The sequence below is a fragment of the Entelurus aequoreus genome, linkage group LG22 (genome assembly GCF_033978785.1).
Source record: "Entelurus aequoreus isolate RoL-2023_Sb linkage group LG22, RoL_Eaeq_v1.1, whole genome shotgun sequence".
In the NCBI taxonomy this organism is placed as follows: domain Eukaryota; kingdom Metazoa; phylum Chordata; class Actinopteri; order Syngnathiformes; family Syngnathidae; genus Entelurus; species Entelurus aequoreus.
This window is the reverse complement of record NC_084752.1, coordinates 15,899,777-15,922,865: the sequence shown is the minus strand read 5'-3', so window position 1 is coordinate 15,922,865 and position 23,089 is coordinate 15,899,777. Positions and strand designations below refer to the sequence as shown.

At 39.1% G+C, this 23,089-nt stretch overlaps 2 protein-coding genes across 2 annotated transcripts; one reads left to right on the top strand and one right to left on the bottom strand.

The window, feature by feature from the left end:
* The first annotated feature begins 8 nt into the window (after positions 1-8).
* On the top strand, positions 9-3,070 carry atp5md (ATP synthase membrane subunit k). Its single transcript, XM_062032558.1, has 4 exons — positions 9-121; positions 2,602-2,705; positions 2,782-2,872; positions 2,952-3,070. Exons 2-3 carry the CDS (start codon positions 2,619-2,621, stop codon positions 2,869-2,871), a joined length of 177 nt encoding a protein of 58 aa, XP_061888542.1. The 5' UTR covers positions 9-121; positions 2,602-2,618; the 3' UTR covers position 2,872; positions 2,952-3,070.
* Positions 3,019-22,030, bottom strand: taf5 (TAF5 RNA polymerase II, TATA box binding protein (TBP)-associated factor). Its single transcript, XM_062032557.1, has 11 exons — positions 21,586-22,030; positions 18,216-18,447; positions 14,804-15,119; positions 14,544-14,707; positions 14,310-14,445; positions 14,090-14,210; positions 11,564-11,693; positions 11,299-11,463; positions 8,113-8,290; positions 7,814-7,991; positions 3,019-3,519 (listed from the first exon to the last, which is right to left on the bottom strand). The coding sequence occupies exons 1-11, from the start codon at positions 21,992-21,994 to the stop codon at positions 3,305-3,307; spliced, it is 2,244 nt and encodes a 747-aa protein (XP_061888541.1). The 5' UTR covers positions 21,995-22,030; the 3' UTR covers positions 3,019-3,304.
* Between the last annotated feature and the right edge of the window lie 1,059 nt (positions 22,031-23,089).

The following is a 23,089-nucleotide window of genomic DNA, read 5'->3' as shown; positions in this document are numbered from 1 at the left end:
AATAGTAACAGAGATTTTATCAACACTAAGAAGGCGGGACTTCCCTTCAGTTTCAGCGTCGAGGCCTCACTCAGTTGAAGGGCACACGTCTCGCTATTTTCTCAAGGATTGTGTGCTAGAGGTAAGAACACGGCGTCTTGTTACTTACTCTTTGCTGTCAAGGTATGATTTTTAAATAAATGCATTGCAATGTAAATTTGCGCCTTTAACAAATGTGCCAGCTAGGATAGCTCACTGTAGTACTCAAGTTTGCTATGCTAACAAGGTAAAACAAGTCAATGTCAGGTTGCCGGTAACATTATTACCATGGGGCAAAATTGGTTCAATAAAGTCAGGAAAGACCTCAAGCTTTGTTACATCGGAATTATCTGACTTATCATACTGAGGTGACATCGGCAGGATCGCTGCAAAGAATTATATAAATAATTGACCCCAATTGGGACAAGCGGTAGAAAATGAATGAATGGATGGATAAACTTACTGTAGTGTAAACCGTACGAATACGTTACTTTTATTTAAAACATGCATAAACTTCAATCTTGCTTTTTAAATGTTTGGATTTTTGAGGACGCTAAAACGGAACTACAAAACGGAACTAAAGTAGGCTACCTGTGCTGACCCGTCAGAATTTATTGAGCACCACTAGCTAGTGTGCTGTACGCGCAGTGTTGTTACAGCTAAGCATAACACGGAGAAAACTTAACGAAAGCCCACAGCAAAGCCAAATGACTTGCATAAGATGGGTAAGTAAAAGTTCAACAATTTAATTGGTGTTGTTTACTTGAGTCATATTGCCATCATAGTGCAGTCCACACCAGTGGCGTGCGGTGAGGTTCATGTCAGGTGAGGCACTGACTTCATCACAGTCAGATTTACAAACTTATGAACCCTAAAGAGTATCTTATTCACCATTTGATTGGCAGCAGTTAACGGGTTATGTTTAAAAGCTCATACCAGCATTCTTCCCTGCTTGGCACTCAGCATCAAGGGTTGGAATTGGGGGTTAAATCACCAAAAATTATTCCCAGGCACGGCGCCGCTGCTGCCCATTGCTCCCCTCACCTCCCAGGGGGTGAACAAGGGGATGGGTCAAATGCAGAGGACACATTTCACCACACCTAGTGTGTGTGTGACAATCATTGGTACTTTAACCTAACTTTAACTTTACACTTACAAACTGTAGCACACAAAAAAGCACATTTAATAAAAAAAAACGTTATGGTCTTACCTTTACTTATAAGTGCGGGAACAGTGGTGTTCGTGTTGGAAGAGTTGTGAATGAATGAAATATTAAATCCGTGCTGCAGGTGTACCTAATGTTGTGTCCCTGCGGTCGTTCGCGAGCCAGCGCGACTCGCGAGCATTGTTTTTGCACTTTTTGGCTTCTTGTTAAGTGACTTTTTTTGGGTGGATTCGGTCTTGCACGTGGAGGGTTTGGGTGTGGGCTTTGGTTGGTGTGGCGCTCCCGTCGGGTGGTGCATTCTGCGGCGGAGGTGCTTGGCACCAGGAGGCGGGGTTATGAGACGAGCCTCTCACAGTGCGTCTTCGCAGCAGTATTATGATCGCTCAGCACAAGAAATACGTTACACACATACAGTTGTTGACAAAATACACTGTACATTATATACCTCAGCTAACTAAACTATGGAAATGTATAATATAATTAATATAGCAATACGGTCTCACTGCACAGCAGGCCAGCAGTTAGCCGAGTCATTGCGCACAATCCATGTTGAGGCACAACGCAGTGACGTGCCTCAACTGGCTGTTGATCACCGCACCGTCTCTTCTCAGTATTTGAACGGCAAATGTGAAAATAAAAATAATCTAAAACTGGTGAAGTTAAATGGAAAATAACTTTAGTATAATCACTGGATACATATAACAATTTAATTTTTTTTTTTTTCTTTTTACTTTTTTTTTTCTTTCCATGATGGCAGGTGAGGCCGTGCCTCCCCTGCCTCAAGTGACTGCACGCCACTGGTCCACACGTATCTCTTATGTGTGACTGCCATCATTCTGCAGTCTACACATATCTCTTATGTGTGACTGCCATCATATTGCAGTCTACACGTATCTCTTATGTGTGACTGCCATCATATTGCGGTCTACACGTATCTCTTGTGTGACTGCCATCTGCTGGTCACACTTATCATTACACCATGTACCAAAAAAAATTGCTTCGAGGTCGGTAAGCAAAACCAGAATTATTCCGTACATTAGGCGCACTGTCGAGTTTTGAGAAAACTAAAGGTTTTTAAGTGCGCCTTATAATCCGGAAAATACGGTACTTACAATTAATTCTGGACCTCTGATTTTACGTTGTTGTTGTATTTTTTTTGTCCGTATGGATGTGAAATGGTCTTAAATTATTTTCAAGATGGTCTTAAAAAAGTTTTACCCTGTGAAACGTCTTTCTCCCTAAAGAGAAACACGAACAAACGCGAGGCTCAACAATTCTGATTTGCGAACACGTTTGCCACTCAAATGCCAGTGACTGCAAAGAAAAAATTAAAACCTTGACGTCGATTAATGGTGCAGCCCGAGACAGTGTTGTTTATTAGTATGCTAATACATCCATTTGTCTTCATCCTAATGTAGGATTAATAACATCCATCATGGGAGGTCATGACAGCGGATCGCATCCCCAGTTCACTGGACTTGCAAAGTACTTCAACTCATACACCCTCATAGGCAGGAGGAATGTAAGTTGGCAGTAGTTATGTAAATACGCTATTGACCTATGTTTCAAGTTTGATTCATAACTTTTCTTTCCTCAAGTGTGTTCTGGCCACATATGCCTCCCTACTCGCTATTGGCCTTTTCTTCAAATTGAAGCCCAAGAAACAAGCCGCCGTCACTGAAAAGTAGTGTAAGTACATACTACTTCACTACCTAATGTAATAACACATTAATGTATTAGTTAACTAACATGAGTATATCCTTTACAGATCTTGACCATGTCTGACTGCTGGGAGTGGAGAAGGCATCTCGGTGTACTTGTAATAAAATAACTGTTTGGTTTCCTTATGTTGACAATAAAGATCATTTATGGCCAAAACATAAAAAACACTTTTTTTATTTACATGTTTAGCTATAAAATAATATAATACAAAATGATTTCTAACATAATTACCAGTTACAGTGGCACATTCTTCGGACTTCCTTTAGGTCCAGTGTACTCGTTATAAAACATAATTTACAAAATGTATCATCAGGTATTCTCCCACTACCTAATACTATCAGTCACTTTATGGAAGAAATGTTCATTTCAAGCTTTTGTTGATTTCTCAATTCAATAGTCTTAAGGGTTGTAGCCACCTGCAGCCAACAGTAGATTTCTGCGGGTGAAGTGAAGATGTATGACAGGTGAGGATTTAGTTGTGTAGCAGCCAAGCAGAAGCTCCTGTGAGTTATCTTGTAGGTGAATGTGTCCTGTAGCTGCAGTGAAGTCGTCCGTCTCCAAATCATCAAATGCTTTTGTGGCGTTCCATAGGCGAACGGTGTTATCCATAGAGCCTGACGAGACAAAACATGTTTTATAGAGACAAAAGTTTCCAGAGTTAATCATAAATTTGGACTACATCCCTTAGTTCAGGGGTGTCAAACTTATTTTAGCTCAAGGGCCACATGGAGGAAAATCTATTCCCACGTGGGCCGGACTGGTAAAATCATGGCATAATAACTTAAAAATAAAGACAACTTCAGATTTTTTTTGTCTTACTTTGGCCAAAAATAGAACAAGTACATTCTGAAAATGTACACTACCGTTCAAAAGTTTGGAGTCACCCAAAGAATTTTGTGAAATAGCTTTTTTTCTAAGAACAAGAATAGACTGTCGAGTTTCAGATGAAAGTTCTCTTTTTCTGGCCATTTTGAGCATTTAATTGACCCCACAAATGTGATGCTCCAGAAACTCAATCTGCTCAAAGGAAGGTCAGTTTTGTAGCTTCTGTAACGAGCCAAACTGTTTTCAGATATGTGAACATGATTGCACAAGGATTTTCTAATCATCAATTAGCCTTCTGAGCCAATGAGCAAACACATTGTACCATTAGAACACTGGAGTGATAGTTTCTGGAAATGGGCCTCTATAGACCTATGTAGATATTGCACCAAAAACCAGACATTTGCAGCTAGAATAGTCATTTACCACATTAGCAATGTATAGAGTGTATTTCTTTAAAGTTAAGACTAGTTTAAAGTTATCTTCATTGAAAAGTACAGTGCTTTTCCTTAAAAAATAAGGACATTTCAATGTGACCCCAAACTTTTGAACGGTAGTGTACATACTACAAATAATCCTCTTGGCAAAACACTTGACGGAAGTTGAAAACTGAGGAAAAAATTGGTGCTGTTTAAAAACCACAATGAACTTAGAATATGTCTCAGTCATTTACAAAGTCATTAAACTTTAATCACTTCCTGTTTAGCATTCTAATGTTGGCAGTTTATTAAAAATGTTTGGAAAAGCAACCGATTGTTTCCACAAACCGCCACATTGGTGAAATCTGCATACTGCCACGACACATTCATTTATCATTCAAATATAATTATAATTAAACATGGTGTCAGTTATCAAAACAACACCGTAGCTTTGTGATGTTGCTTTTGTGAACAGAGCCTACCGGGACTTAAGACCTTGTTTTAATTCTTCCACCTTCTGTAGCCTTTGTTCCGTGTCCATATTTTTGTCTTTGTGTTTCTTAGACGTTTCATAGTGCCTTCTTAGGGTATATTCTTTCATTACAGCTACACTTTCTCCACATAGAAGACACACAGGTTTGCCTTTTACCTCCTTGACTTTGACATCTAGGCCTTAATTCAACCTAAATCTACACTGTAAGGCCCTTTTCTGCCTCTGCAAAAAGCAAAGTTTATTAGAGCAAGTTTTGGATGAGTTGTGTGTGAATGGCACCCTGTTTTTGAACTACAATTGAAAACTTTGCCAAACATGCCAAAAGACCTAAAACTTTAAATATTCTAGGTCACCTGGCTTACTTAAGAACATGTATGTTAATGTATGCATGTCATTCCCTTGATTACAATGATAATCTGTCTTGCCTCTTGGTGAGGGTGGTCGCATTTTTCCCTGCTCCTCCTCCTTCCCGCTTGCTTTCTTGTGTCCTTGTCTTTGTCCGAACTTTTTGAAGCCTCTTTTCTTGAGCTGTCCTCAAATCTAAACATCAAAATGAATTTGATCAACTGGACTCTCGACGCAATTGACACAGTCTTTTCGACAAGGAAAAGAGGTTCGGGGGAGCCTGGCTGCCCTGATGGAACCATTGCTGCGGGGTACGTGAGAGACTCCTGGAATACTTGGAGAATCATGTGCCTCTCAGTCCTTTCCATCGAGGACGTGGAAGACATCTACCTATTTGGAGCTGTGATCGCAGGGAATTTGCTGATTGGGCTGGGCATTGCTCTGGTGTATCGTCAAATTCGGAAGACGATGGCAGCCACTCAAGGGGCCAACAGGCTGTTCAACGCAATGGAAGGATTGGGTCGTGCTGTGGGATCACAGACTGGAGCGATTGCTGATTTGAATCGCAAGGTAGATTCCATCTTGATGAAGTTAGAGAAAGAATAAATTGGAATTGTCAGAGCCAGCATACAGAGCAGGAATGTCATTGTTTTGACTGCTCGAAGAAAAAACAACATCTTAATCTACGATTTGACTCCCTCGAATGGCCTTGAGGAACAGGCTGTTTGAAAACACTCCCCTGAGGACTCCTCAAAGATGGACGCTTTTGACCTTTCCCTTTTTTTTCAAAAGCACCTGGGTCGGACTCTTGAACTCTTGAACTCTTGGGGCCGGCCTCGGCCCATAAAGACAATTCCAACATCTCACCCAAGTTAATTGGGCATACATGCACGCACACACCCCTCCCCAAATCAACGCCTTCACCACTGCTTAATTCCTCCGGAGTTGTGGGGGCTGAGTAGCGCTCAACAGCAGCTGCCGGCCTCCAAAGTCCTGTTGGATGACTCTGTTGCGAGTTGTTGTGATTACATGTACCATGTTTATGTGTGCCATGCTATGTGAGGTTTTTTCCTCGGACTCAGTCTGGACCATTCCTGAGGGTCCAGCCTCAGACTGATATTTTTTTTACTCTCCCCCCCTTCCCCAATGTCACCTTTTTCCCACCTTTTTAAGGAGCGCCCTAAGTGGCTGATCCGTTGGCGGTCCCGTCTTGTCTCCCTGTAACGTATGTCTGCTCTTAGCGGGATTGTGCCGAAAATGTAATTTCAGTTCTTATGTGTCTTGTACATGTTAAGAATGGACAAATAAAGCTCTGAATCTGAATCTGAAGAGGGATTGGGAACTAGTTGCCAAGCAACAGCATCAAAAACTATAAGAAACCGCTAACCTTAGTGCTAAAAGGAGTTTTTCAAACTACTACCCTGTATTGTTCTATGGGACCAAAAATGTTCAAAAAATAGAAATGCATTTGAACTCAAACTCAGCCTTTTATCTAATGTTTTCATCTGGATTTTGTTCTTTATACTGTCACTGTTCAAATAGAGCTGACAAAAACATTGACTGTTCATTATTTTAAATGGAATAAACTTATACAATCAGGATGAAGTAATTGTTTCCACCAATGCAAAGAACATATTTAAAACAGCATTTCAAGTAGTAGTGTAACTATTCGATTCAATATTTGTGGTTGCCGATACAATTCAGGGACAATCTCTCTCTTTTTTTTTTAGAATGATACGATCCAAAACGATTCAGTGACTTCAAATTGATTCAGTAACTTTTTAGTAAAAAAAAATCAAGCAGTGTGACTATGAAATAAATACTGGATACTGGAAACTGCAGGTAAAGGTTCCTATGTTCCTGTAATTTTTTGTAAGGGAATTAAGTATAAAAATGAATTATGGATACAAACGAGTAAACAACAATTAATGACCAATGCATTTACATCTTTATGAATAAAGTGCAACCAACGCTTTAGGTTGAATTAGCAAGAGGAAACCTTTTTTGCTGACATTTTCAGAATTCACACACTTCATCACTTTTCAACATTTAAACTGTTGATTTACCTCCTAAATAAAATCTGTATAGTTGTATGTCCTGGCATCGTCGATGAAGGACAGCGTTCCAGGTGTGTGGAAGCATGTAAGCCCCCTCATCCCTGTTATTGGTTTTGGACCCTCGCTTCCGAATTTCCATAGCCTCTTTGATTGATTCATTCATCTGTTCTATTTATTTCTGATGAATTTAACTTTGCTTGGCTGCCAGTTGTTGTCGCTTCGTGTTGTGTTACGGAAGTCAGTGCGTCGCCGTAGCTGTCACTTCTGTTGTGTCTTTTGTGGTTTAAAGTTGTGTTATGGCTTCATATTATAGTGTTGTATTTGTTGGGGCTTTTGCAATTGTGCTGTAGCTGAAAGTTTTTGTGTTGTAATTTATGATATTTTCTTGTGGCGTTTGCATTTATTATGACCATTCACTACCACCGTAGCTGTCCGCAATTTTTGTCTTGATGACGTCACAGACGGGCAAATGGACTTAACGTTTAACGCCTTTATTTTTAAAAGTGCCGAACTTCATAAAGTCTGCTATTCCTGAATCCAATGTTTTCTTTTTTCTAGTATCAATCAAATTGATAAATTCCCTTTTAAAACGATCTTGGATCGATACCTATCTTCTGGAAGGAAAACTTGCTGAGCACAGATCGATATACTTGAAATTTAGGAATATAAATTAATATATCGATCAATTGTGACACGCCTAATATCAAGCCTATAGGCTAATTAGTTAGAGAATTTTAAACTAGTCCACAGCATAAAATAGTGAGGTACCCACCAGAGGCAAGAATCTCTCCGTCCCTGCTGAACCTTAGAGAGTAGATGGTGTCTGTGTGGCCTTTGAGCTCTGCGATCATGAGACCGTGACCAATGTCCCACAGGAGAACTCGGCCATCAGTAGCCCCCGAAGCCAAAAACTTTCCATTGGGAGAAAATGACAGCGCATGGATTGGACCCTAGAGGATGGAATACGTAGTAAACATTAGACTTTTTTTTTCACCTGCTGTGACCTGTATTGATAAAAAATGTACATTCATTGGGATACTTATAGCTAGGAAGTAATGTTATGGTTCTAACCTTGTGACCAGTGAAGATGCGGACACAGTTCCCTGTCAGAACATCCCACAGACGGATGGTGCGGTCAGACGACCCTGTGGCCACGTAGTTTGAGTTGGGATGGAAGCGGGTGCAAGTGATGTCTGCCAGGTGACCAGCGAACATCCGCAGTGGCTGGTAGTGATCTGTAGCCCACAGACTAAGCGAGAGAGAAACAACTGAGCACACCTTAGCAACACGCCAACAGGTGCTTACAATGGTTTGTTTAGATTGTAGCTCCTTTCATAATGTAATACAGTTTTAGTACTGTCTTGTGTTGTGGATCAGCATTCACTGTTGCGTGACTGCTGCACATATACCGTAGTTTTCTTTCTAATTATCATCGCAGCAATTTTTTGACAGGTTTGTTTTCTACATTTCTCAACCGATTCATATTGATCAAAGACGAAAATGTTCTGCTCATTTAGGACACACGTGCCATCTATCAATATTTCCAAAAAATATTTCTGCAAATAAATCAAAGAACTCACACTCGGCCCCTTCAAAAGGACATTTTAAGCTTACTTGGGTTACATTTAACCCATCTCAAAGGAAGAAAAGTGTTTACCCTTGGATGATTGGTTCAATTGCTTGGATTTACATGAAGTCACATCATGCTCAGGTCTGGCTCATTAAATATGTGTGATGGTCATGCTAGCGTCTGTTCTCCATTGGTACTAGGCGCCATTTAGCCTATCTCGAAGAAAAATGCCCTATGCATATGTTGTTTTCGGCATCACAAACCGTTCAAATCGCGAAAAGGATAAATGTTTCTTTAGAGTTCCTCGAGAGGTAATCAAGAAGGGCGGAAGAGTGCAACGAGAAAAGTGTCGCGCACTACAGTCCACGGGAGAAGAGGCAAAGAACACACAAGTTGCAGTGATCACTTTGTTATGGTTTGTTTGATATATTTTTAGTATGCTTTAATCATTTAGTATTTCCCATTGAAATCAATGATACTAAATTGTCAGGAAAGTACTTCTATGTCTCCCCTCTTGTTTATTTTGTACAAAAATAAGAGTACATATGACAAGATGACAAAAATTAAATATGGTGATGATTCAGTAATTGATACTTTGTTAAATGGATATGCAGTCACAGGTGTCAGCTGTCAGGTGCAAGTCGTCAGTTTGTTTACATCAGGGATGTCCAAAGTGCGGCCCGCGGGTCATTTTTTAACGGCCCCACGGCCCATTTTAAAATACGATTAAAAAAATTAAAAACATAAAAAGTGGTATGAAAGACCAAACAGGTGAAATGTAACAAGAAAATGTTGCAATGTTTACTCTAATAAAACAAAGCTGCCATGCAGGCTGTTTCTTTCTTTAAAAAATAATAATGAATGAAAATCAATGTTATTATGAATTATTGACCTATCCAAGGCTCCAATTACGTCACATTAAATATTGCACTTTGAGATATTTTTTTGGGAAAATGTTGCATATTTTGTGTTTGCCATATAAAAAATTGAGCTGTCTTTTTTTTTTTTTTTAAAGAAGGGCCTAAAACACTACTTTAATGAGTAGGACCCTTTTGGTTCCCCAATAATTTTTGTGTGATTTGTTTTTAAGTGTCATCGCTCAAAAAATAATAATGAATTAAAATCAATGGTGTTATGAGTTGTTGACCTTTTTAAGGCTCCAATTATTGTATAATCTAAAACATTCCACTTAAAAATGTAATTGGGTGAAAATATTACATATTTTGTGTTTTTTCCATAAAAAAAAAACAGGGTTTTCTTTGACAAAAAGAGCATACGACTTAAATCTTTAAAAACGTTATATTGACAGACAGACCTAATGTTGATCTATGGATTTAAAACTTGAATAATAATAAAAATAATAATACTGAATAATGACAAATTTTTTATATATTTTTTTAACAAAACCCTTTGGGGTCCCTGAGATCAAGCCTGAGTGAAGGCCTAAATGTATATTTTTTATACATATATTGTATTGGTTTTTAAAACAAAAAAATATCAAAATGGCCCCTGCTTGCTTAAGATTTTTCAGTGTGCGGCCCTCAGTGGAAAAAGTTTGGACACTCCTGGTTTACATGGACGTGTCTTCTCAAGACGCAAAGTTTAATCATGAAATGCAAACATACCCAAGCAAAAACGATGCATATTTTTCCGGGAGAGTGTTGATATTATTTCCTTGACACAGCTACACACAAAAAACTTGTAAAACTCCATGCTTTTCCAAGTTTTCATCTGTTTTGTCATGTAGAAAGACGTCTGGAGCACAAGATAGTTCGATATGGCTGGGAACTATATGGACGGATAATCATTGATATCACTTGACAAATCTCTTTTTGATAAAGTATAGGGATCGATTCCATTGCATGAATTGATTTTTTCCCGTATCTGCTTTTTGCAGGAAGATCTAGGCCCCTTGCGCACTCATATTTTGTGCGCTGCTTGCTGACCACCACTATTTTTCACTTCCGGGAAGAATTCACGTGACGAAATACAAGCAATAGGCCTCTATAGATCGAATTTTGAGTAATTATATCAAAGAAGCTAATTATAGTATTTTTAAATCAAGCACCTTATTAGGCAGCTAATGGTCCTTCGGTATTTAAGGCAATGCAAACCCACATCTCAAAGAATCAGTCTGCAAATATAAGCACAATGACGTTGTCTTCTACTGTGCTATTGAAAACATTTGCTTTGAAAAGAGCCAAAATCTATTCTTGCTGATGAACAAATTTACCTAGCTCAATTTGGTCCGTCTCATCACAACTGATAACCACAGTGCCGTATTATGCATAAAATATGACTACCAGATAGATTGCCTGTTCTAAATATATCAGCATTTCAGTTCAGCTTTAGCTTTTACAGCAGTCGTACACAATTTGTCCAGAAATTGTCTTATCTAGTAGTTAAATGTGATTTCTTGACTAGTAGCTACATGGTAAGTGATTTTAAGCACATCAGAAACTTCTTTCCTCCAAAACAAAATATTTTATTCCAAACAATATTACATAAAAGATGTGTGCTTCGATATAAAAAAAAAGTAGGCAAGTTGACACGTTTTTACCTCTGGATGATGTTTGAATATGGTAGCATTATGTATTTAACAAACTGAACCATCTAAAAGGTGACACTGACATACAGAAAAAAAAGTGCTGTATATAGTGAGGAAAATAAAAGCCCACAATTCTTACCGAGCAACTCTGTCATGTCCTGCTGAGATAAAATAGTATCCATGTGGAGAAAACTGGGTATCCCACACTGGGTAGTTGTGACCTTTGTAGCCCACCAGACATGTAAAGGTTTGCAGGCTCCACAGCCTGATTGAGCCATCTTCAGAGCTTGACAGTAGGTAGTTTCTATAAGTGCATGACAGCTTTTACTATGATGTTTTGCTTCATCCAGAGAATGTGAATAATGCAGCACCAGGTGGAGCACAGCTGATGTTTTTTTTTTTACCTGTCTGGGCTGAAGCTGATACCATACACAGGACCACTGTGCCCATATAGCATCTTGGACTCGCTGGATGTTTTTTCATCCATGATCCTCTCTAGCACGTCATCGGACTCCTTGTCAATCAGATTCAAGTCTGAGGAAAAAAAAGGAAGAGCAAACCAAAGGTAGCTTTGTTGCACAACATGTGCTGGACGACAGCCAAGAGTTCATCTCAACCAATTTAGATTTTTGCAATTTTAAGTATTTTCTCCAGGATGTAGTCATAGTTTGTAAAAAAAATAAAATAAAGATTTAAAAAAACATGCTGTGTAAATGCAATATCATCTTTGTGTGTATGCAGTGTCAGAAGATGTACAGTCGCCCCTCATTTACCGGAGTTAATTGGTTCCGGACATGACCGCAATAAACAAAATTTCAAAAGTAGGAATCATTGATTATAAATTGAATATTTTTATAACTAGAACATAAAAAAACTGTTTACGACCTTTAGAATATGTTTTTCAACATCATGAGAGCCCTCTAAACTTGAAAAAAAAGTGTGACCTTTATTATGTGTGTGGTGGGGGGAAATGGCGGTATGAGGTGGGGGGTGACCGACTCTTTGAGCCCGGGGTTATGTAATGAGGGCAGGAGGCACTGTTTTCTAAATGTTTTTAATGTGAAGCACTTTGTGCTACATATTATATGTAAAAGTGCTATAAAAAATTTAGTTTGATTGATTGACACTCTTTTAATCCAATATATTAATGCTGGCTGAAGCTGAGCCAATCAGTGGCCACAATACTGAACAGCGCACTCTGATTAGTTTGGTCTCCTCTAGTGGCCAATACTACTTAAGTATTGGTACAGTACAGGCCAAAAGTTTGGACACACCTCCTCATTCAATACCTTTTCTTTATTTTCATGACTAATTACCTTGTAGATTGTCACTGAAGCCATGAAAACTATGAATGAACACATGTGGAGTTATGTACTTAACAAAAAAAAGTGAAATAACTGAAAACATGTTTTATATTATAGTTTCTTCAAAATAGCCACCCTTTGCTCTGATTACTTTTTCGCACACTCTTAGCATTCTCTCGATGAGCTTCAAGAGGTAGTCACCTGAAATGGTTTTCACTTCACAGGTGTGCTTAAGCTCATTAACAGAATGCCAAGAGTGTGCAAAGCAGTAATCAGAGCAAAGGGTGGCTATTTTGAAGAAGTTAGAATATAAAACATGTTTTCAGTTATTTCACCATTTTTGTTAAGTACATAACTCCACTAGGGCTGCAACAAATAATGGATTAAATCGTTTAAAATCGATTATAAAAATAGTTGTCAATTAATTTAGTCATTGATTCGTTGGATCTATGCTATGCGCATGCGCAGAGCCAATTTTTTTTATAAACCTTTATTTATAAACTGCAACATGTACAAACAGCTGAGAAACAATAATCAAAATAAGTATGGTGCCAGTATGCTGTTTTTTTTTTCAATAAAATACTGGAAAGGATAGAACTGTAGTTTGTCTTTTTTATCCAATTATTAATCGAAGTAATAATCGACAGATTAATCGATTATCAAATTAATCGTTAGTTGCAGCCCTAAACTCCACATGTGTTCATTCATAGTTTTGATGTCTTCAGTGATAATCTACAATGTAAATAGTCATGAAAATAATGAAAACACATTGAATGAGGAGAAGGTGTGTCCAAACTTTTGGCCTGTACTGGATGTTTAATTGATTTAGCCATTTTATGCTTGAAAATGTTTAATTTAGGCCAACAATGTTGTCTTAAATGCTTTAAAAAAAGAAGGGGAAAAAAACAAAATCTGCAATCTGGTGACGCCGCAATATTTTGGCGAAGGACAACTGTATACCAAACAACTCTTGTTGTAACTCTTTTAAAATTAACTTACACCGAAAGTAACTCAAGTAACTTTTTAGCATATAATTAGCCAATACATCAAACATAGCCACTTAGCATTTATAATAATAGCATGTTGACACTAAGCACATTACAGTAATTGAACACAGATTGTATTTTAAAAATACACAAATAACTTTAAAAAAATGATTCAGGCCACAGGACTGTGCTGTCGTTGTGGCTTGTGCAGCCCTTTGAGACTTTTGTGATTTAGGGCTATAAAAATAAACATTGAATGATTGATTATCGACGATACAGGAAAAAAGTCAACTTACTATCGACCTCCCCATGGCCAGCGAAGCAACTGAATGATACAACAAATGCTAGTTTTACAGTCTTCAAGGTAGTTTTAATTTGTAATTTAAATTGTATGTATTCATAATCAGATCAATGTTCAAGACTTTGCTTCATTTAAAATAAATATATTACAGGTAATCTTATTATGCATTTATGTTTTGTTTCCTGGGGACCCAAATAGCACTAGTTCGGTTTTATGTAGGACTCAAAGGATTCTATATCTTTTTGTCAACTGTATTGGTACTCTTAGTCTGGGTTTGTTATCAATTTTTCACATTTTCAAGCTGTGTTAATGGGGAGTGCCACTGTTTATTTACTGTACCTGCAGCCGACTTGACTTTGCGAAGCTTTTTCGGAGTGACGCTCCACAATCTGACTGTGGAGTCAGCGAAGCCTCCTGCAATTAAGCTGGAGTCGTCTGTGACGTCCACAGCTGTTAGACCCTGTTAGGCAAAATGAAAAAAACGTCAGACGAATTAGTTTATATTTAGTCCAAATGGCACCTTTGAACATCCATTAAAGAGTGAGAAGAAGTTCAAGACCTGATATGAATTAAGAAAAGAGTAGAAGCAAATGGAAGGAAGGTTATCTGGTCCCAGTCGGATCCTCTTGGTGGCCTCTTTCATGTACATGATCTTGTCCAGTTTGTCAGAATCTTTTAATTCTGGAAGGGGTATTCTGAAAAACAGGACGTGAAATTTGCTTCAATACATGCTTCAAATAAAAGTACATTCATGTGTGCCAATAAAACACAAACACAGGAAAAAAAATCACACCTTGTCTGGGAAGGTGCATTGGGGTCCTGCTTCTTGCTCTTGGAGCCCATGCTGTCTTTTTTGGGTTTCTTCTTCTTGGGTTTACCCTCTTCATTCTCCGCTTCCTCGTCCTCATCATCAAGTGGAAGTTCAATTTCCGGTTCCTTAAGCAATCCATAGTAAACCTAGAAGGGAGTGGTTAAGAGGCAAAACTTTACACACTTCTTTTGAAGACAATGATGGAAAATAGCAAGCAAGCAGGGGAATGAAATTTTGCCAACCTTAGCCTTATTAGCTTCTCTCTTGCCCTCTCCTGCCAGACTGCCAGACATGGCATCAATCTGACTCTTGCTGCGTGGCATGCCATCAAAGATGTCAATGTAGAGGTGCTCCTGGATGATATTCCAAATCTGATTGTTCTGGCGCTCCTGCAGGTGCCTCTTGAGCAGCTGGTATGAGTCCCGGGAGATTCGCAGGACAAACTTGCTGGTGCGAAAGTCCAGCAGGGTCTCGTTGCCTCGCATATGCTCCTTCTTTGTTATACCCAACAAAATGTGCAGGTCATCCCTGTAATAGCACTCTTGATCCCCCCTGAACCTAAAATTGAGTAGAAGTTTAAAATGTCAAGCAAGCAGAAGAAGAAAACACCAGTGCTTTCCATACATTCATTTGTGGTGGCCTGCAACAGATAAATTTGGACCGCCACAAATAGATTCTGCATGACCTCTTAAGAATTCTCTACTTAAATACAAGTTAATGGAGACACTCCTATTTTAGATGCGTCACTTTTGCTTCCGATTTTGCTTATGTGTAAGATTGGTGCACAAGTCATTGCTGGTGAGTTATTTTTTAACACTTTAAGAGATATATTTGAAGCATTAAATATGTGATATGTTTTACTGGTGTCCTGATATCATTATAGTGGGAATGAAAGCCGTGTTAATTTAGTAAATAGCAACTGACTGCTAAACAAATGAGCTTAAATGGCTAACCTGCAAATACTGATATTAGACTACAGTTTGATTGACACTTGCTATATGCAACTATATTTGCTGCCATTGTTTTTAGGGCTGCAGCTATCGATTATTTTAGTAATCGAATAATCTTTCGATTAATTTGTTCAATTTGCTAGACAAATTAGCTTAAATGGCTAACCTGCAAATACTGATACTAGACTACAGTTTGATTGACACTTGCTATATGCAAGTATATTTGCTGCCATTGTTTTTAGGGCTGCTGCTATCGATTATTTTAGTAATCCTTTGATTTATTTGTTCAATTAATCAGATAAAACCCATGTTTTAGCCTCAATGCATGTTTTAGGGAAAATAGTTGAAATACCGGTAATCAAAATGTTTGCGCTTGCCATAATCTTTCTTTTTTCGAATAAATCCACATCACTAACATTGAAATTTCACTTTTAACATATGTGAATTCATAAAAATAACACAAAATTAAAAACTCACTGCTGTTCGCCGCCACACAGATCTCGCCACAGACACCACTCTTATGTGCGCTCGATTGCAGCGGCTGTGCAGAAACTATGTCCCCATATTTAAAGTTCCGGATCGAAGCAACAGAATACTAGTCAAAGCTTTTTTCTACTCGATTTCATCGATTAATTGTCGCAGCCCTAATTGTTTTTATTTATATTTCAGTTAATACTAGGGGTGTAAGATAACCAGAATTAATGATAACCCGCGGTAAAACTCTCGGCGGTTAGTGCTACTGTTTCAAATTAAAATGATCAATAAACCATGATTGATAACCACACTTCAATAAACTCTCGGACTGATGATACTGCTCATTAACTGGAGAAGCTAGCACAGTAATGACTAGCTAGTTTGAAGGGGAACTACACTTTTTATTTTTTTTATTTTGCCTATCGTTCACAATCATTATGAAAGACATGACGACGGATGGATTTTTTTTTAATGTATTGCAAATATTAATTAAACGTAAATAAATGTCAGCTCATAGCGGAGCCAATGGGAGGTCCTCCATTCCGCCTATAAAATCTGATAAATAACCATTCAAAAAGCGTCAACAATACTCCATTTACATTTCGTGACTTGACTAATAACCAAGTATTAGTGATATTGTTATTATAAGCGCCAACGCAGACAAACTATTTATAGCGGTGACGTGATCACTACCGTTGTCCCTATGTTTTTACACCATCAAGTGGTCTGATGTTTCCTCGCTTCCCTGCTCCTTGGAAGTTTATTGTAGATCATAAATCATGCATCTCACCTGGAAAGTAGATGGCTGAGAAAATAAAGTTGGGACACTTTGACAGCCATTGGAACTGGCGAGAACGACACGAAAAAAGCTTGGTCAACCCCCCGCTCCCCATCCTGTTTCTTCCCGAGGATTATGAGCCATTCTTAATCTAAATGGGAATATATGAAAATCCTAGCAGTCGGCATCCTAATGGCAGCAGACATTGTAAGTGATGTTTTAGTACGTTTGTTGGCTCTCATGAAGTCTGCAGTGAGCAGAAATCAGTGATGAAGAGGAAAAAAACAAACCTAATGCGTTTTTGAAATTAATATGCCGTGTATGCTTAAAATGATCAAAATACGTTAATATTAAATGTTTTTATTAATGTGCTTGTTACTACATTACATATATACTTACATCATGTACTGTATATAAAACCCTAATGGAGGTGTTTGGATGTTTTTAGGGGCTTCATAAGCAGAGTTGAACGGCTCCCATAGGCTCCACTGTAAGCGGACTTTTGATCGCATTTATTTAATATTTAGAATGCATACCTCTACCAGGGTAGAGCGGTATACGTTAGGTCAGGAAAAAATACGGAGGCTAATTCATCCCTACAAGCCTGTTTTGCAGGTTTCTGTGTTCTTCAGGAGATTTTATATAAAAGAATTACATTTTATATAAAATCCCCTATATAAAATATCCATCCATCCATGTTCTATCGCTTGTCCCGTTATAAAAAATATAAAATATAATTTTTTAAATATAAAATCCCCTGAAGAGCACAGAAACCTGCGAAACAGGCTTGTAGGGATGGAATAGCCTCTGTATTTTTTCATGACCTAACGTAATTTGTATTGTATAGTGTCTATATCGCGCAACTCTAATGGGGCGGTATAGCTCGGTTGGTAAGAGTGGCCGTGCCAGCAACTTGAGGGTTCCAGGTTCGATCCCCGCTTCCGCCATTCTAGTCACTGCCGTTGTGTCCTTGGGCAAGACACTTTACCCACCTGCTGCCAGTGCCACCCACACTGGTTTAAATGTAACTTAGATATTGGGTTTCACTATGTAAAGCGCTTTGAGTCACTAGAGAAAAAGCGCTATATAAATATAATTCACTTCACTTCACTAATGATAACCGTTATGATTTTGGTCACAGGAACTGTGATTATGTAATTTTCAAATGGTTACATATAGTTTGTATGCAAATAAGAGGCAGACATTGCGTTTGTCATGTAATGAGAGAACCAGAAAACATCTTAAATCCACAAATGTTTTTGTGTTTGTCATTATTCCATGTCTAATATTTTCTGAGAGTCAAATCAAAGTCCCACCATTACTTTTTGGGCGATGTCGCTAACTAACAAACTAACGTTAATAACATTGTGTAGACCTACTGGTTGTTTTTTTCAGATACTAAAAAAGATTGCTGTCCAGTAGGAAACACTGAACTAGGTCACAAACACTCACTTTTCAAAGAACGTCTTGGCCTCATTCTCGTTGTTGTTGTAGACCAGTTCCAGGTACATGTGTACAAACAGTGGGTAGAACACCTGGGACAGTTCTGCTCTGTGACAGTCCAGAACCGTCTCTATAAACTTTTTCAAGCCGCTGTAGTAAGTTTCGTAGAGAGTGGGGTCTCCTTGTTGGCTGTAGGCTGACAGAACCACACTCACATCTGGCTGGTCCTCTCCCGCGGGTGCTGAAAGACAAGTTAGTATATTGTCAATATGAGCATATACTGTAAATCAGACCTGGGCAAAATACGGCCCGCGGGCCACATGCGGCCCATTAAGATTTTCAATCCGGCCTGCCGGACGTTCTAGATAATTTAACGTCAAAACTGTAGCTGCCATTATGATGTGCAGTGCTGTTTTTAAACTTTTGTTTTTGAACTATAGAAAGTATTTCAATGGTTGAAATTTGCGCTTTTGAGTTATTACTGTAATCTACGTCACAGCAGCTCAGATGAGGACAAAGCACAGTGGGCGGGGTTTGTTTTCAGAGCAGCCAGCCCGAAACGCGTGTCTCAGAAAAAGATGCGGAAGCAGATTTTTACAATATATTTCCGTATAAAAGTGATAATATATCATATTGAAGGTGTTAATTACATGTTGCATTCATATTTTGCTGTTTTTTTACATTTGTGTTGTGTTTTGCTTGATTGTAGAAGATGTCTATTGAGGAGCTGGTCTGAGAAGTAAAAGAGGAGCGATGTTCATATGTTGTTAATATTCAGTGTTTTATTGTTCATAGTTGATATTGTAAATCCCACTTTCTTTATTTTCATGTACATTTTGGGTGTCCCATTCATTAAAAAACTGTAAAATTCCATTAAATTTTTTTGAGGTGGTCTGTCATAACTTTTTTAGGATTCTATCGGACATTGTGACTTTTGGTATTAGTGTTCCTGAAAAAAGGGACCCAAACACACATACTGTACAGCAGATTTTTACAGATAAATGTGTATACTGTATATAATTTATACACACATACACATTGGCCCTCCAAACACATTTCTTCTCTCAATGTGGCCCCCGAGTCAAAATATTTGCCCAGCTCTGCTGTAAATACACACTATGCTCGCTCTGAGTGCATAGCTTTCATACAGAAAGCACACCTAATTCATATCTTCACATGCACAACTGATTGTAGTTTGTAGAATAGCTCTGCTCCAATCCAGGTGTAATAATGTTCTCTTCGTTCTTCTATGATACCACACATATCTTGATCAGTATGCTGTTTTGCAGTTAAACCTTCTTTTTAAATACCTTCCCATGAAACACAGCCTGTTTGAAAAGTTAGTATGTTCACTATGATACACATACACACAAGTACTATGATGTACTGCAGTAGTTCTCAAACTTTTTTCACCAAGTACCACCTCAGAAAAAACTTGGCTCTCCAAGTATCACCATAATGACCACCATTAAAATACAATAGCGTAGTAAACCTAAATATTGGAATGGACGAAGTGGCTGGGGAGAGGGAAGTCTGGGCTTCCCTGCTTAGGCTGCTGCCCCCGCGACCCGACCTCGGATATGCGGAAGAAGATGGATGGATGGATCGATAGATGATTGAAAAAAGATTACGTTGCTGTTTTTGAAAGGCAAAACAGTTGTCTTTTCCACGAGTCAAGTCAACGCCGTCACAGCCTGTGGGTTGTGATGGACGACAAAGCTCAAGACATTGTGTTTACTTTATCACATCATTATGCGCGGATTCGCGAGATCTCGTAAAAGTCTGCGCTATTCCGTTGCACGGCGGTGCCGCGACAGAACAGCGGTGGGGATTGCCGGACGGCAGATGGCGGTGTGACGTTTTGCTATGTTTTGCTGCCTCTCCACATCCTGTGGATCTCAGGGGTCTGTCGGCCATCAGACGTTCCGAACTTACACTAAAAATGGACTTACTTCGCATTGTAAGAATGGAACTTGTTTGTATACGGAAGACCTTTTGTGTGGTTTACTTAAAAAAATTGGCGAAATCTGCGTTTTAAGAACTCCGGCTTATTAGTGATTCCCAGAGCCCCAAAAAAGTCTGCGGGCTATAGAGCGTTTTCTATTCAGGCTCCAGTACTCTGGAATGGCCTACCGGTAACAGTTAGAGATGCTACCTCAGTAGAAGCATTGAAGTCCCATCTTAAAACTCATTTGTATACGCAAGCCTTTAAATAGAATAGAATAGACCCCCATTTTTAGCCCAGTTGATCTGCCGTCTCTCTTTTCTGCTCTGCCCCCCCTCTCCTGCGAGGATAGGTTATTAGGTGACTACAGATGATGCGTTAGCTGTTCAAAGTCGGGACCCGGGTGGACCACTCATCTGTGCATCAGTTGATGACGTCTCTGCGCTGCTGACTTGTCTCCACTCAAGATGATCCCCTGCTGGCCCCACTATGGACTGGACTCTCACACTACTAACTAGATCCACTCGACGTCCATTGCACCGGTCGCCCAGGGGGCGGGTCTCCACATCTGCGGTCCCCTTCAAGGTTTCTCATTGTATCCCATTGGGTTGAGTTTTTTCTTGCCCTGATGTGGAATCTGAGCCGAGTATGTCGTTGTGGCTTGTGCAGCCTTTTGAGACACTTGTGATTAGGGGCTTTGATTGATTGATTGATTGATTGATTGATTGATTGATTGATTGATTGATTGATTGATTGATTGAAAAAATATTAAGTTGCCGTTTTGAAAGGCCAAACAGTTGTCTTTTCCACGAGTCAATTCAACGCCATCACAGACTGTGGGTATTGATGGACGACAAAGCTCCAGACATTCCGCTGTGTTTACTTCAGTGTTTACGTTATCACATCATTACGGGCGGATTCGCGAGATCTCGTAAAAGTTAGCGCTATTTCGTTGCACGGCCGTGCCGCAACAGAACATAAATGGGGAGTGACGGCTATGTTTTGCTGCCTTTCCGCATCCTGTGGATCTCAGGGGTCTGTCGGCCATCAGACATTCCGAACTTACACTAAAAACGGACTTCCTTCGCATTATAAGAACGGAACTTGTTTGTAAACTTGTACCTCTTGTGTGGTTTACTTAAAAGAATTGGCAAACTTCCACTAGCAGAATAAGACCTTAATTTGGTCATTTATCTGCAACTTAAAACCTGTCGCCATGTATTATGTTAACTGAAACTTTATTTACAATTAAAATGTAAAAGCACAGCAACTCTAGCACACACTAGACTGGAATACAATTTGTGCAGCATGAATAAATCGTATTCGGTACAGCAGACAATCTTAATCACAAATACCGTTGACGCATCACAATTAACGTAGTAATAAAAACAAACATTTTAAAATAAATAACAATATCATGATTAGTTACCAGACCTTTGACCGGCGCTGGTGCTCCCGCAGATGATGTCACACGGTTTAGAAGAGAGTTGGCATCCAGACCTCCTCCCTCCACAGTTCCCGGTGCACCCCCAGAACCCGCGGACACATCGCCCGCCTTCAAATCCAACAAATTCTCCGGTAATCCAGCTTCACGCCGCAAAATGTCGACGGACTCCGACAGTTGGTTCTTTTTCAGGAATTGCAGAATTGCCAGCAACGTCTGCTGCTCCTCAGCGGCTCCTGGCGCTGGTTTGTTACCTCCACCCGAAGCACCGGGACCAGGGGACGTGGAATGTATCTTCCCGTCGTTCGCGTTGTTGTTTGCAATGCCATCTATTGATGGTTCCGTTTTAATGTCCTTTATTTCATCTACGTCGGCCATACCGCCTTGTACGGCCGCCATTTTTGAAATGAAATGCGCATGTGCAGCGGTACAAAAAAAGTGAAACCCTCGTGGTGCTGCATACAAACACCTGATTGGCTGGCTTTGAATTACGTCACGCAGAGAGGGTGCCTTGGTAGTCACGTGGTGCGAGGTCTATTTCAATTCACAACTCGCCGGTGACATTTTAACTCTTTAATCAAAAGTTAAAAAGAAAACTAGGAAAAAACAGTTAATTTCAGTCATGTATTATGTTAAGTAGCATTGTTTAGGTAATTGCATATTTACTTTTTTTTCAAAAGCATTTTTTAAAACAATTTATATTTTATATTTACACATAGATGCACACATCCTATACTAACAATAGCAAGCATTTTCCACATGTAGAAAAACATAACATTTGTGCCAAAAGTCATTATTTGTCATACTCTCCCAATTGTAAAAGATTGCAAACTTACTGGTGTTCTCACACCAGACCAATTGTTGCGTGCTCGGGTCCTAATTTGGCTGCACCCTAGCAGAGCACACTTTCCCTCCTCTAGCACAAATTGGAAGAGGTGGGCCAAAACCAGTGAAGTTGGCACAGTGTGTAATTCGTAAATAAAAACAGAACACAATGATTTGCAAATCCTTTTCAACTAAGATTCAATTGAATAGACTGCAAAGACAAGATATTCAATGTTCAAACTGAGAAACGTAATTTTTTTTTGCAAATAATCATTAACTTAGAATTTAATGGCAGCAACACATTGCAAAAAAGTTGGCAGAGGGGCATTTTTACCACTGTGTTACATGGCCTTTCCTTTTAACAACACTCAGTAAACGTTTGGGAACTGAGGAGACCAATTTTTGAAACTTTTTAGGTGGAATTCTTTCCCATTCTTGCTTGGCTATATAAATAAACATTGATTGATTTACTGCTGAAGTTGTACATCAGCTGCCTGTAAATCTGGACTACAGGCAGGCCAGCCTATTACCTGCACTCTTTTACTATGAAGCCACGCTGTTGTAACACATGGCTTGGCATTGTCTTGCTGAAATAAACAGGGGCGTCTATGATAACGTTGCTTGGATGCCAAATATTGTTGATCCAAAACCTGTATGTACCTTTTTAGC

Coding starts and splice junctions, on each gene's coding strand:
- atp5md (XM_062032558.1), top strand. CDS start 2,619: ATGGGAGGTCATGACAGCGGATCGCATCCCCAGTTCACTGGACTTGCA. Junction 2,706..2,781: donor CCCTCATAGGCAGGAGGAAT/GTAAGTTGGCAG, acceptor TCTTTCCTCAAG/TGTGTTCTGGCCACATATGC.
- taf5 (XM_062032557.1), bottom strand. CDS start 21,994: ATGGCGGCCGTACAAGGCGGTATGGCCGACGTAGATGAAATAAAGGAC. Junction 14,446..14,543: donor AATGCACCTTCCCAGACAAG/GTGTGATTTTTT, acceptor CCTGTTTTTCAG/AATACCCCTTCCAGAATTAA. Junction 8,291..11,298: donor GGACATGACAGAGTTGCTCG/GTAAGAATTGTG, acceptor TCTCTCGCTTAG/TCTGTGGGCTACAGATCACT.